Source organism: Ailuropoda melanoleuca, chromosome 20, assembly GCF_002007445.2.
Source record: "Ailuropoda melanoleuca isolate Jingjing chromosome 20, ASM200744v2, whole genome shotgun sequence".
In the NCBI taxonomy this organism is placed as follows: domain Eukaryota; kingdom Metazoa; phylum Chordata; class Mammalia; order Carnivora; family Ursidae; genus Ailuropoda; species Ailuropoda melanoleuca.
In genome coordinates, this window is record NC_048237.1 from 29,200,767 (window position 1) to 29,216,031 (window position 15,265).

General features: G+C 38.3%; 1 protein-coding gene across 1 annotated transcript in view; it reads left to right on the forward strand.

Moving 5' to 3' along the window:
• Positions 1-6,547, forward strand: part of CGRRF1 (cell growth regulator with ring finger domain 1) — a 34,162-nt gene extending 27,615 nt beyond the window's left edge. Inside the window, exons 3-4 of the mRNA XM_034648684.1 lie at positions 4,105-4,212; positions 4,614-6,547. Coding sequence (XP_034504575.1) covers positions 4,105-4,212; positions 4,614-4,934 — 429 coding nt within the window. The 3' untranslated portion in view covers positions 4,935-6,547. The remainder of the gene's footprint in view (positions 1-4,104; positions 4,213-4,613) is intronic.
• The last annotated feature ends 8,718 nt before the right edge of the window (positions 6,548-15,265 follow it).

The following is a 15,265-nucleotide window of genomic DNA, read 5'->3' on the forward strand; positions in this document are numbered from 1 at the left end:
TTCTAAGCTCCCTTCCTTCCTTCCTTTCCTTCAAAACAAAAAGGTCAGATCTGTCACCTTCCTCCCATTCTCCCCTTTTGGCTTCTTTCCCCCTCACTGAGGTTGATCTTATCTATTTAAGGTACCCAGAGTCTTCTTTGTTTTCTGACTTTCTTCCTCAGTCTAAACAGAGGGGCACATGCGTGCACACCTGTGTGTGTATGTGTGTTAAAATATATATAACATAAAATTTACCATTTTAACCACTTTCCAGTGTGTATGTCAATGGCACTATAAACAGGGAAAGATTTGTTCACAGCCCCCGGATCTGACTGGAATGAGGACGACATGGCCCAGCTGTAGTTGTGGCGGGTGCATTCCCACGGGGGAGCTGGGGTGGCCGGCCCTCAGGGGTTAATAGGCATTTTCTCTTTTCCTTTTAAAGTCTCCTTCTCTGGGTCTTTTCTTCTCATCAGCTGGCGCCCTCCCTTTATTCCTGTTAAATCTTTCTTCTCCATCTCTTATCACTGAGACTGGGCCTAAGTCGGAATTAAAGCATATTTTTAGCATGGTTTGTATTAATGTTCTCTGTTCTGAATTTTAAAAGCAAACCGAGCATTTGGTTTTTCAATATTTTCTCTGGGGGTCAGAGTCTAAATCGGAAGAAAAAAACATTAAACTCTACCAATTCCTGTTGTAACAGTAAAAATTACATTTTGCTAGTGTAGTCAGTTTGTTATTTTAGGTAGAAGTGGGGGTTGTTACTGCATTATTTTGATTTTGACATTTTTTTCATTTTACTCAATTATATTTTCCCTATTACTCAAGTAATACATGTTTGTGGCAGAAAATAGAAAATCTAGATAAGTCAAAATGAAAAATACACAATCACCTATATTCTATCATCCAAAGTTAACCACTGTGAATATTTGTATCTTTGCAGACCTTTATATATGTAATTTTTAAACAAAAACAGGATTGAATTATATGTACTATTTTGTGACCTATTTTCATTTAGTATATTTTGAGCATCTTTTCTATATCACATATATATCTATAGCTACATATAAATTTATATATGTAGACATATACACGTACATACATATTTATAACTAGCATGCTAGTAGCTTCCGAAGCTTTTAATACTAACTTGAATGGCAGGATTGTTTGTGTGAGGTGATAATATTACTCTCTTCTACCAGTCCTGTCATTTTGGTTCAGTATTACAACCTTCTGAAGCCATTGCCAAATTATTAAATCTTTATAGAGCCCTAAAGAGCATTATGTTTACAACCATGGTAGGATTCTTTCTTTAGACTTTTCATTTGGACACAATTTTAGAAACTTGCAAAAATAGAGAAACAAAAGAACACCCCTATACCTTTTACCCAGATCTCATATTGTTAATTGTTGACATTTTCATTATTGGCACTGTTTTTTGCCTGTGTGTGTGTGTGTGTGTGTTTTAATGAATCAAGAATAAGTTGTATGTGTGCTTCTTTACCCCCAAATACCTTAGTGTGTATTTCCTAATGATAGGAATGTTCTCTGATATAAACCCAATTTAGTCATCAACTTTATAAATCTAACATTGATAAAATATTTTATCCAATCTGTGACCTATATGCCAATATGTCAGTGGATTTATCAGTCTTCTTTACAGCATGTTTCCCTCTCCAGTACAGGTTCTCGTCTACAGTCAGTCTATTTATCATGTACCTTTAGCCTCCTTTAATCTAGAACATTTCCACAGCCTGGGTTTGTCTTTTACAATATTAGCATTTTTGAAGAATACATCACATACACCCTTTTTGTAAAATAGGACTCTTCCCATTTTGTTTGTCCGGTGTTTCATCATGATCAGATTGGAGTTGTGCGTTTCAGCCAATCTACTGCACAGGTGATGATGTATGCTTTTCAGGGTGTCACCTTTGGAGGCACACACAGTTCTTTCCCCTCATTGGTGATGTTAATTTTGATTTCTCAGCAAGTTGTTACCTCATTTCTCCTCTGTTCTATTTTTTGGGGGGGCACTTTTAAGACCACGCAAAATCCCAGTCTTTATGAAAATTCCCCCCCTGGATTTAATATCCATTGATAATTCTTAACAGATTTTATCTTTACCATGATGACTGCAAAATGATTATTTTCCAATTCCAGTCCTTCGGTCAGCCCTCAGTGTTCTGTAAGTAATAGAACTCCCATTTATTTCTTTATTTATTATCCATATGGCTTCATGAATTCCTTTTTTTCCCCAGTGATTTATAATTCATTACTGAATTTAATTATTTTGGTACCCAACTGCCCTCTCCTTATTTTCTGCCCAAGGGTCTATAGTCAAATTCTGTGTCCATAAATTACTTGGATTAGTTCTGTATAGAGGAAGTGTACTCAGATGCTCTCATCCCTTCTCATAATGCCTTTTTTTTTTTTTTTTTACAATTTTATTTTTAAGTAACCCCCACACCCAACATGAGGGTCAAACTCACAACCCTGAGATCAAGAGTTGCATGCTCCACCCGGCCAGGTGCCCCCCATTCTTATACACCCCAATTCTTGTAGATAACCAAGTTTATTGTTTTTTGGTTTATTCTTCCTATGTTTCTTATTGTGATGATGAGAAGATACAGATGTATATATGTCTTCTTTTCTTTTCTTTCTTACTCAAAAGGTATTACACTTTATATACATTTATATACATGTTCCTGTTTTTTTCACTTCATAATATCTCTGGAAATCACTCCAGATCAGTCCATAGAGCTCTTCCTCACATTTTTTTCCATGGCTGCATAGCACTCAATAGTATGTAGGGTGTATAGGTACCATAGTTATTTAGCCAGTCTCCTGTGGCTGGACATTCAGGTGATTTCCAGTATTCTGCAGTAACAAATAATTTTGCACTGAATAGCCTGTGCATATGTATTTTCATATTGTGGAGGTTGTATGGTTGAAGGGTAAAGGTATGTCATTTTGATACATATTACCAAATTCCCCTCCATTTGGGTTATATCCTTGCAGTGGAGTTGTACCTTTTTATCTTTTTTAATACATTTCCACCAGCAATATATGAAAGTGACTATTTCTCCATAAACTATATTGATAAACATTTGAAATCTATTAATCCAATGAGTGGGAAATGATATCTCAATGAAGTTTTAATTTGTATTTATCATCTTGTGAGTGAAATTGAACATCTTTTAATATGGCTAAGGACCATGTTTATAATTTTGTGTGAATTGTCTGTTCATGTCTTTTGCCCATTTTTTAATAGGATTTTTGGTTACTTTTTTTCAATATTTGAAAGTTTTTCATAATTAGGGATATTGTAAATATTTTATTCCAGTTCATCAGACGTCTTTTGACTTTGCCTATGGGGCTTTTGGTCATACAAGCTTTAAATTTTTATACAGTCAAATGCATCTGCCTCTGGGTTTGAGTCATAGAAAGTCTTTCTCTTCACTGAGAGTAAAAAGGAATTCATGTGTTTTCTTCTAGTGCTTGCGTAGTTTTATTTTTTATAATTAGGTTTCTTTTGCTTTTGGGGTTTATTCTTACGTATGGTTTGAGGAAGGCATCTAATTATATATTTTTCCAAATAGCTGTCCAGTTGTCCCAATACTTTTTATTAAAAAGACTGTTTGCCCAGTGATTTCAGATGATACCTTCATCATATTTGTATAGATAGTTGGGTCTGTTTCTGGATTGTTTGTTCTGTTCTAGCCACCTGTCTGTTCATGTCCTGTACTATCTTAATTTTAGAGGCTTTGTACTATGTCTTAATATCTGACTGGGCTCAATCCTCCCACAGCTTTTTTTCTAGTATTTTCGAAGCTATTCTTATGTGTTATTTTTCCACAGGAGAATTTTAGAGTCAACTCATATAACTCTATGAAAAAGCTCATTGGTATTTTTGTTGGGATCGCATTAAATTTGTAACTTCGAGTATAATTAAAAATAACTCTGGCAAAAATATGTTCTGTAACTGGTTCCTCTTTAGTGACTATGATTTTAATCAATTATTGTAAGTTTTCCAATTTATCAACCTTTTATTTTTCTTTTATTTCACATGCCTGTGAAATAATATAAGGAGGTTAAGTATTGACTGGTATTCAATTTTTATTTTAGATTTCCATGGTGTCAGTAATTCATATTCCTGATAAGACTTATAAACTTTCCTGTAGAATGTTGTATCAATATTTACTCCTGGCTCAAGGTCAATTTCATGATCTTAAGGTAAGTACCCTGTCGTCTTATCTCTGTCCCTTTTATTTTCAGTTTCAAAGAATGACCATGTATAAAGAGATAATATTTTTCAGTTATCACAGAAGTTAGCTATTTTTGCTATTGGATTTGCTAGCTCACAAATTTTTAGCAGCTTTTATGACTCCCAGATTTAAAGAGTAATTGTCGGGGCTCAGTTGGTTGGGCATCTGACTCTTGATTTCAGCTCGGGTCATGATCTTGGGGTCATGGGATCGGGCCCACATCAGGGTCTGTGCCCAGCACAGAGTCTGCTTCCCTCTCCCTCTCTCTCTCCCTCTCTCTCTCTCAAGTAAATAAATAAAATCTTAAATAAAAAAAAAAGAGTTATTGTCATTTGTGATTATCCTTAACCTTGTTGCTTTGATTTTCAGCAACTTTTCATGTCTGCAAATAATAATTCCACTCCCTCCAGCACTTCCTCTCCAGAAGAAAAAAGCATAGAGCGCAGTTTGCTGGAAAAGGCCGGACTGTCCGAGAGTGAAGCGGAGGCTCCGGAGGAGAACAGCAAGGACTGTGTGGTTTGCCAGAACGGAACTGTGAACTGGGTGCTTCTGCCGTGTCGACACACGTGCTTGTGTGACGGCTGTGTTCGGTATTTTCAGCAGTGCCCAATGTGCAGGCAGTTTGTTCAGGAATCTTTTACACTTTGCAGTCAAAAGGAACAAGAGAAAGACAAACTGAAAGCTCTTTGAGAGTGTTGTTACAACTGAAAAGTATACGTTCCACTGAAGATGTAGAAATTTGCGTTCTTGGAATTAATCATAACATGGAATCTACAGTGTTGACCATCAGTGAAAATTCTATTTTAATTTCACATTTGTACGGTACATGGATGATGAAAATGAATTCCTTTCTGTTCAGTATGATAAATACTGGAATACCATCTGCGCTAATACATAAAAATTCATTCAACTCTTGAGAAGAGTGTAAATGTTTGGCCTTTTATCAGCTAGGGGATTTCATACAATGTAGATTAGGAAAATTCTGAAAAGCAACCCATCTAAAATCTGAGGAGGTAAAAGTCAAGATCTCTGGATGTTTTGCCTTTCCCATCATTTGGAGTGCGATTGGGAAAAAACTGAATTCTTCCTAAAGCAATTGTATGTTCCCCAGTTTATAAAGGAGTTGGAAAGGGCTTCTAACTCTAAATCTTTTCCTAAAATAACAGCTTTTATAAATATCCATCTAATTTTCTTTATAGTCACATAAACACAAGTCTTAATTTTAATATAGCATCTTAAGTCATAAACAAGATACAATTATTATCTGTTCTCAGTGTATCATAGATTAAAATGATACTCCTCTGTAGGAAGCAGATATATAAAACTTGGATAATAAATTCCTTGGATAACTAAATTTATTGTCAAGTATGATTAGGTTAGCAGAATGTGACCTGTCGGGAAAGAACTGTGAGACTCGTAATGCCTTACCTTAGATTTCCTCCTGCATAACAAATCTGTCTAAAACCAGAGAGGTTTTGGAGCCAGAAAAACTGCTAAGAGAAACAAATAACTATTTTTTTCTACTGTATTTTTATTCCAAATAAACCCATATCCTTCAGAATAGTAACCTGATTGGCAAAAAGCCCCATCCCCCATGCTTTCCAAGATGACAAAAAAAAAAAAAAAAAGTAAATCAGAGCTTTCTGTGTCTTCAGGACATATTACCTTCCACTCACCAAGAAATTAGATCATGGCAAGTAAACTGAACTTCAGGGAAATTTTCAAGGCTTCTTTGTCCTGTTTGTATGAAGAATAATGCCTTATCTTTGTATCAGTGTTTTTACATAGCATCATTTCATTCTAATCAAATACAACAATCTGAAGAAGACATTACCTATTCTCCATTTTATAAACCAAATCAGACTTTCATCTCTGCTCAGTAGCTATGTATTAAATACCTTCTAAGGGCCAGATACCTTTTGGCAGTCTGAGCTACAAAGAATCAGGCAAAACTTCCGACCTCAGAGTATCTGTGCCTCTACAGCATTGCAGAAACTCGTCCCCACCTCGGAAATTCTAGAGCTCTGTTCCAACCCTGCCGCTGGAAGCAGGGGCAGTCGAAAGCTACAGTCTCTGCAGCAGTTAGCTAGCAACAGCTTATCTGGGAAACTCACCCTGTGGAGTAAATTGGGGGAATCTTCAAGGATCACTTTGTCCATCTCAGCCAGCCCGCTTCTCCTTCCAGTTTGTACTGAAACTGTCTGAGACATATGGTTGCTTTCTCATCTGTGATAGATTCCACCTGCAGTCTTCCTCCATTCCTTGTAACTGTTTTATTGTAGTAAAATATACATAACAGGAAATTTACCGTTTTAACTATTTTTTAAGTGTACAGTTCAGTGACATTAAGTCCGTCCACATTGTTGTATGACCATCGTCAGTAACCATCTTCAGAATGATTTTATCATCCCAAACTGAAACTAGACCCATTAAACACTGACTCCCCATTCTCCCTCTTTTCAGCCCCTGGTAACCACCATTCTACTTTCTGTCCCTATGAATTTGACTACTCCAGGTAGTTCATATATCTGGAATCACACAATATTAGTCCTTTTGGGTCTGATTTGTCTCACTGGGTATAATGTCTTCAAGATTCATCTGTGCTATGGCAGCAGTCAGAATTTCCTTCATTTTTAAGGCTAATATTCCATGGTATGTATAGACCACATTTTGTTTATCTATTCGCCCATCATTTTTTACAACTCTTAAAGATGATTTGCCCTTAGCTTCTCTTGCTGTGACTAAAGTAATTGATCTTCGTCCCTTTGGTGGTAGTAATGAGGAATTCGGTAGGTAACCAAGTAAAAACAAGTACACTGACTCCTAGAGGCTTATGTCAGAATTTTCCAGTAGCAGTGAACAAGTGACATTTTGTGAGAACATCTACAAAAGCATTTTGTTTGCATGGGTTATTGGAGAAAATATGTGGTTGATATAGATTAGTTGCTACTTTCCAAAAATCCTACCCAGGGCTACATTAAGCAGACTTGACCGGTGATTGGCCACTTTCTCCTCCTTCCCAACTTAGTGCCTAGCAGGGCTCCTCATGTCCAAACCAGTTCCAGAGGAGGAACCTAAAAACTCAAGGACTCAACACAAGTCATTGAATTATCTCCCGTGGGGCTGTTGTATTTTTTAAGCCTTCCCATTTTTGTGGCGTGAAGAGCCTTGCCTTGGCTTGGGGGTTTGAAGCATCAACATAGATAGTCTAAGATTAGGAAGGGTAGGAGGAGATGATTTCAGCCTCTCGTTCTGCCTCAGGCCCTATCTCTGGATAATTCCCTAACTCCATTTCCCAGATTTTGAACATGCCTCTCTCTATTATATTCCTCCTGAATCTTCATCCTTGTCATCATGACCTCTAGTTCCTGGGTCCTTGAGTTTATTCTGATAATTCATTAACTTGCTCCTGCTCAACTATTTCAAATGTGTTTTCCTTTTCAAGTTTTTATTTAAATTCTGGTAAATTAACATATAGTATAATATTGATTTCAGGAGTAGAATTTAGTGATTCATTACTTACATATAACACCCAGTGCTCATCATAACAAGTGCCTTTCTTAATAACAAATGCCCATCACCCATCTAGCCCATCCCCCTCCCCACTCCTTCCATCAACCCTCAGTTCTCTATCGTTTCGAGTGTCTTATGGTTTGCTTCCTTCTATCTCTCATTTTTCCCTTCCCATTTGCTCATCTGTTTTGTTTCTTAAACTCCACATATGAGTGAAATCATATGGTATTTGTCTTTCTCTAACTGACTTATTTCGCTTAGCATATTACACTCTAGCTCCATCCACGTTGTTGCAAATGGCCAGATTTCATTCTTTTTGATGGCTGAGTAATATTCCATTGTGTGTGTATATATATATATATATATATATATATATATATGCGCCACATTAGTCGATGGGCATTTGGGCTCTTTTCATAGTTTGGCTAAAGTTGATAATGCTGCTATAAACATCGGGGTGCATGTACCCCTTTGAATCTGTATTTTTTTATCCTTTGGTTAAACAAATGTGTTTTTGTCTTAGTTTGCTTTCTTGATTTCTCTGCTCTACCTGCCCCATCAACCCACAAACTTGGCTGGACTCAACTGTGTTTCTTTACTGCCATTACCTCAGAAGGTCAAGTGAACTAACCAATTAATGAAGTCTACCACAGAGCCACGTTGTTTAGTTGTGTCTGGGCTTCACTGCTGCTCAACAATCCTTTCAATTTTTTTCCCCTCTTGGAAAATAGTTTCCCTATTCAAAGTGTGCCATTCAATAGTTTTAGTATAGAGTTTTAGTATAGTATAGAGTGACTGAACTCCCAATAGCTACTGCAAAGCGTCTCCACTATTCTCATGTTCTGTATCCCACCAGTCCTGTATCACTTCCAGCAAAGAATCTTTAAGAGGTAGTATGGTATGGAGGTTAAGGTGATAGAGCCTGAAGTCCTATATCTTGGGTATTTATCCCAGCTCTGCCACTTGGCCCTTGGACAAGTTACTTACCTCACTCTGCTTCAGTTTCCTCGTCTATTGAAATGCTGATAATAGAACCTACCTATAGACTCTTGAGAGAATTAGCCCAGTTAGTATGTGTAAAGTGCTTAGACCTGGGCAGAGCACAGAGGAAGCCCTGTATGTGATACATACTACTGTTACTACTTTGTTTAGATGTTTAGAGCCAGTGGACTTTCTTTTCTCTCTTCCCTAAAAGAGGAGGTGTATTATATCTACTTTCAAGGCCAACACTCTACTTGTGTTCTTGATCTCATCTCTGCTTCCTGAACTCATTTGATTATTCTTTCAATAATTACTGAGGGCCAAAGACATTGCACATTGTTTGGGCATGAGAATACAGCAGTGAAAATAATAGGCAAGACCGTTACCTTTGTGGCACTTATATTCTAGTAGAGATAGAGAGAGAGGGAGAGAAATTAGTAAAAGATATAGCAGATCAGATGGAGGGAAGGGCTATGGAGAAAATCAAAGCTCGGTTGGGCGCATAGGGAATGTGAAGGTTGGAAGTGGGGGTATTTACTTCAAATAGGATGTCAAGGAAGCGCCCACCAGTTTTAGTGGAGGCCTGAAGGAGGCCAGGAAGTGAGCCATGTGAATGTCTAGGCAAAGAGGCCTTAACAACTACAAGGCTGAGATGGAGCCAGTTGGAAAAAGAGCATGTTTGGAGGAAAAGAGGAATTTTGTTTTTGTGCCGTTTTAGATACTAGTTGGAAACCAAGTAAGAATGTCACATAAACAGGTGAATATAGTACTCTAAAGTTCAGGGGAGAGGTCCAGCTTAAAATAAAAATTTGGGGGGCGCCTAGGTGGCACAGCGGTTAAGCCTCTGCCTTCAGCTCAGGGCGTGATCCCAGTGTTATGGGATCGAGCCCCACGTCAGGCTCCTCTGCTATGAGCCTGCTTCTTCCTCTCCTGCTCCCCCTGCTTGTGTTCCCTCTCTTGCTGGCTGTCTCTCTGTCGAATAAATAAATAAAATCTTTAAAAAAAAATAAAAATAAATAAAAATGTGGGGGTCATCAGTGTGGTATGCAAAGCCATGGATCTGTGTGAGGTGGGCTGAAGGAGCACCCCCAGGAACACAAGTCCACATGCTGAGCAGATACTCTAACTTTCAGGGAAATTAGGGAGGAGCCCGTAGACTGAGAAGTAGACAGTGAGGTAGGAGGAAAGCCAGAAGAGTGTTATTTACAAACCGTCCCAAAGCAGAGTGGTATAAAACAAGCACCATTTTATTATGCTCACGGATTCCATGGTCAGGTATTGGGGCAGAATATAGTGGGCATGGGCCTACCTGGGAGTAATGTTGGGAAAACTCAAATGATTGGGAGTGTGACTCAAAGGTCAGAGGGCTGAAATCATCTGAAGTCTTCTTCGTTCACTTATTTGGTGCCTGGGTCGTGATGACTTCAAAGTGGGGCTGATATAGGACATGTGGCCTCCTCATGTGGCTTGGGCTTTGTCACAGCTGGTGGTCTCAGAGTAGTCAGATTTCTTAAAAGGGGGCTCAGGATTCCAAGAGCAAGTGTTCCTAGTGAACAGGGCAAAAGCTGCATGGCCTTTTTTGTTTTATCTTTTTTTTTCTTTTTAACAGCTTAATGGAGATATAATTTACATGCCTACAGTTTCCCTATTCAAAGTGGGCCATTCAATAGTTTTAGTATAGTGACTAGTTTTAGTATAGAGTTTTAGTATAGTATAGAGTGACTAGTTTTAGTATAGTATAGAGTCTTCTGACCACCACTACAATTTCAGAACATTTTAATCACCCCCAAAAAGAAATCTTGTGCGCACTAGCAGTCACCCCCGATCCCTGCCATCTTGTTCCAACTCTAGGCAACCGCTGATCTCCTTCCTGTCTCTATAGATTTGCCTGTTCTGAGTGGTTCATGGAATGGAATCACATGCAGATGGAATTATACAATACGTGACTTGTTGGGATTGGCCACAAAACATCATTTCACACAATGTTTTTAAGGTTTATCCAAATTAAAGCATAAATCAGCATTTTATTTTTTTATTGCCAAATAATATTTCATTACATAGATATACCACATTGTGTTTATCCATTTATTAATTGATAGACATTTGGATTTTTCTACTTTTTTGCTATCATGAGTAATGCTGCTGTGAACAGTGGTTACAAGTTTTTGTGTGGACATATGTTTTAATTCTTCTTGGGTATATAGCAACAAGTGGAAGTGCTGGGTCATATTATCCTATTTTGAACATTTTAAGGAACTTCCCAAATGTTTTTCAAAGTAGCTACACCATTTTACATTCTTACCAGCAATGCAAAGAGGTTCCAATCTCTCCACATCCTCACCAGCATTCATTATCTTTTTGATTATTGCCATCCTTGTGGGTAGAAGTGGTATAATTGTGGGGTTTTAAAAATAATTGTGGTTAAAAAATATATAATATAAAATTTATCATCCCAACCATTTTTAAATGTACAGTTTAGTAGTGTTAAGTATTCACATTCTTGAGCAACAAATCTCCAGAACTTTTTTATTTTGCAAAACTGAAACTCTATAGTCATTAAACTCAACCAGTCTCACTCCAGCTCCTGGCAACCACCATTCACAGTATAATTGTGGTTTTGATTTGCATTTTCCTAATGGCTCAATGATGTTAAGCATCTTTTCATGTATTTATTAGTCATTTGTATACCTATTCAGATCTTTTGCCCATTGGGTTGACTTTTTATTATTGGCCTCTAAGAGCTTATATTCTAGATAGAAGTCTTTTATCAGAAATATGATTTGCAAATATTTTCCCATTCTTTGGGTTGTCTTTTCACTTTCTTGGTGGTGTCCTTTAAAGCACAAAAGTTTTTAACTTTGATGAAGTCCACTTTATCTATTTGTTCTCTTGTTACTTGTGCTTTTGGTGTCATATCTAAGAAGACTTGGCCTAAGTCAAGATCATAAATATTTACTCCTATAGTTTCTTCCAAGGGTTTTATCATGTAGGTCTATGAATAATTTTGAGTTAAATTTTATATATGGTTTGAGGAAAGGGGTTCAACTACATTCTTTTCCATGTAGAAATCCTCAAAACATATTAGGAAACTAAATTCAACAACACATAAAGCAATCATCCACCATGATCAAAGGAATTTATTCAAGGGATGTAAGGATGTTTCAACATGCAAATCAGTGATTGTGATACACCACATTAACAAAATGAGGGATAAAAATCATAAGATCATCTTAATAGATGCAGAAAAAGCACTTGACAAATGTTGAATATAAACGGCAAGAGTGGGTATCATTGGATAAACTGAGGCAAGATCAGGAAGGGCTTGATAAGAGTTAAGCTTTATTATGAAATAAAGGGGAGTCATTGAAGGGTTTTAATCAGAAGTAACTTGATTTGTTTTATTAAAAAAAACAACAACAACAATGGGAAAACCCTGGAGAGTTAAAGCAAGGAGGTGACCCTGTCTTGAGTTGCTCTTTATAAAAAAATAAATAAAAAAGCTAGCTGGCTGAATGTGGAGAATGAACTGAGATGTTTTGGGAAGGAAGAGGTCAAGACAGAAGGCCCAGGGACTGATAGGAGACCAGTCATCTGGTGGTGGTGGTGGGAAGTCTGGCACTTGGGTGGAAGAATTGAAAAGTGCGATGGCTCCAATGAAAAAGAGCTTGGGTGTTGGAGGAACAGAGAGAAGGCCTGTGTGACTGGAATTGAATAAATAAGGAGGATCCATGTGGATGGGGTTGAAAAGAGGACAGGCCTTATTAGCCATGGCAGGAACTGGGACTCTCTTCTATGCAGTGGGAAGTTATTAGAGTCAAATAGGAAGGTGACCTTGTTTGAATTGCACTTTTAAAAGACTACAGGGGAACACATCTGGGGAAGGGGCTGTGCAAAATCAAGAGTTCCATTTTAGACATTTTAAGTTTAAGATGTGACCTTATGCCTACCTTGCTTGCTTTATGTAATTGGTTGAATCTCTAGCATTTAATCTCTTCTGTGTTTATCATAGCTACGTCCTACAGAAATTCTGCAAATTGGTACCAGGTATAGTCAGGTGAGGAGGAGGAGGGGGAAGAGCTGTCCTATAGTTTCTGTGATCTAAGCACTTTGTGTTTGTGCCAGTGATGAAGCTATTGCCTCTAGGCTCCAGACCCGCCCTTCTATTCTCTGCTTGGTGATGCGGGGTAAGACTCTGTAGACCACATTTACGCTTCCCCCCAGCGGGCTGTCTTTATAAAGCTTTGCAAATCAGAGCAACAGAGGGAGACTGGCGATAAGAGGAAGAAAAGACTTGCTCTTTCCTGTCTCTGTCCTGTGGGCTCCCTGTTCTGGGGAGCGTTACCTCAGTCTACGTGTCAGGAGCTGCAGCCGAACCCCCACTTCCCATGGCTGTTCTTCCCACATTTGCCAAACCTGCTTCCTCACCTCCCCGCTCAGGACACCAGCCCCAGCCCAGCAGCACCCCGTCCTCAGTGGTCTGAGAGGTTCAGCTCTGGGAGGCCCCTCCTCCAAACTTCTCAGTTTTTATAATTCCGACTTCTTTACGTTGTTTCTCCAGCCCTGGGGATGGTAGCTGCTTTCTACAGTTGTTACCCCTGAAACACCTTCATGTTTGCCTTTCGACTTTTCGGTTAACAACTCTTTATATTAATAATCTCTGATAAAATGATTGTTGTGTGTTTTTTTTTGTCTCCTGGCTATACTCTAATTGATACACAATTAGATATTATCTCTCATAATCCTGGCTCAATTTACGAAGGTAGACAGAAAACTGAGACCAACAGGCTAAACAGCCCATATTACACAGCTACTTGATGGTAGAGTGGAGATTTGAATCCAGTTTTGCTGTATTTTATTTTGCCTGAAGCTTGTACTCTTAGTCACTAGTCGCCTTCCTACATCGTCTGAGAAACACATGGTCTTTCATCACTGAACTGTAGATACGATTTAAAAATTCTTTCATCATTTTTATTGCTTTTTGCGAGCCTATTATCAGAGCCAAGCATTTCCTAACAGATATTCCAGGCAACACTATACTACAGGACTACACTGTGAAGAATGGGTTCCGGGCTCAAGTAAATTTAGGGCCTGCCCTAGACTCTACTCCCCACAAGAGGCATAGTGAACATGAGCTTAATAAAGGCTTTGAAAAATCTTGCAATAGAATTTAAATATGTAACGAGGCCGTTTCTCATAACTTTTCTGACTGGGAACATTCTGAGGATGTGGAGAATGGGATTAATCAATATTTAATCTAACACATCCTGTGCAACAGTAGTTGTTGGTGCCAGCAAGGGTGGGGTCTTCTCATCATACAAAGGTGGCTGCAAAGAGTACCGGGGGAAAATACAACAAATTACAAACATCACAAAGCTGACTAATACCACAAGTATCACAAAATCTATAAGCAAACATAATATTAAATACGTTTTAAAAAGAATATTGGGGAAGGGGAGTCTGATCTTTGATTACATTGTAGAAATATATGATCGGAGGGGCACCTGGGTGGTTCAGTCAGTTAAGTGTCCGGCTCCTGATTTCAGCTCAGGTCATGATCTCAGGGTCATGAGATGAAGCCCTGCATCAGCCTCCACGCTCAGGGGGAGTCTGCTCGAGATTCTCTATCTCCCTGTCCCTCTAACCCTCCCCTCCCCTCACTCTCTAAAAAAGAAATATGGGGCACCTGGGTGGCTTAGTCATTAAGAATCTGCCTTTGGCCCAGGTCATGATCCCAGGGTCCTGGGATGGAGCCCCGTGTTGGGCTCCCTGCTCAGTGGGAAGCCTGCTTCTCCCTTTCCCTCTGCCCCTGCTTGTGTTCCCTCTCTCACTGTCTCTTTCTGTCAAATAAATAAAATCTTTTTTTTTTAAAGATTTTATTTATTTATTTGACAGAGAGACAGCCAGCGAGAGAGGGAACACAAGCAGGGAGTGGGAGAGGAAGAAGCAGGCTCATAGCGGAGGAGCCTGATATGGGGCTCAATCCCATGACGCCGGGATCACACCCTGAGCCGAAGGCAGACGCTCAACGACTGCGCTACCCAGGTGCCCCAAATAAATAAAATCTTTAAAAAAATAAAAAAAGAAGAAAGAAAGAAAGAAAGAAAGAAAAAGAAAAAGAAAGAAAAAGAAAAGATGACCCTAGATTTGTACATTTAAAAATTTCAACTATTCAAATCTGTGGACACATTTCAATGGCACTTTTAGTTAAAAAGATATGACAATTCTTATATTAAACCAAGATTAGAATAAAGATTTGATGAGAACAAGTGATTTTTACTCTCTTCTGCCAATCTGGGACACACTGTCCCTCCAAAAGGTCTGAGGTCCCACTTTCGTAATTCTGACCTATATAAATCCTGTAAATAGGAGTAGTTTTGCAATGCTTACGTTTAACCTTCTGACTGTATTTATTCGAAAATTTATGACACCTTGTGAGATGTTTTACTGTAAAAAAACTATAATTAATACTTCACACATTTGTTTATTTTTAAAAAGTGTGAATCCATCTGCGTTTGTATTTGAAACTG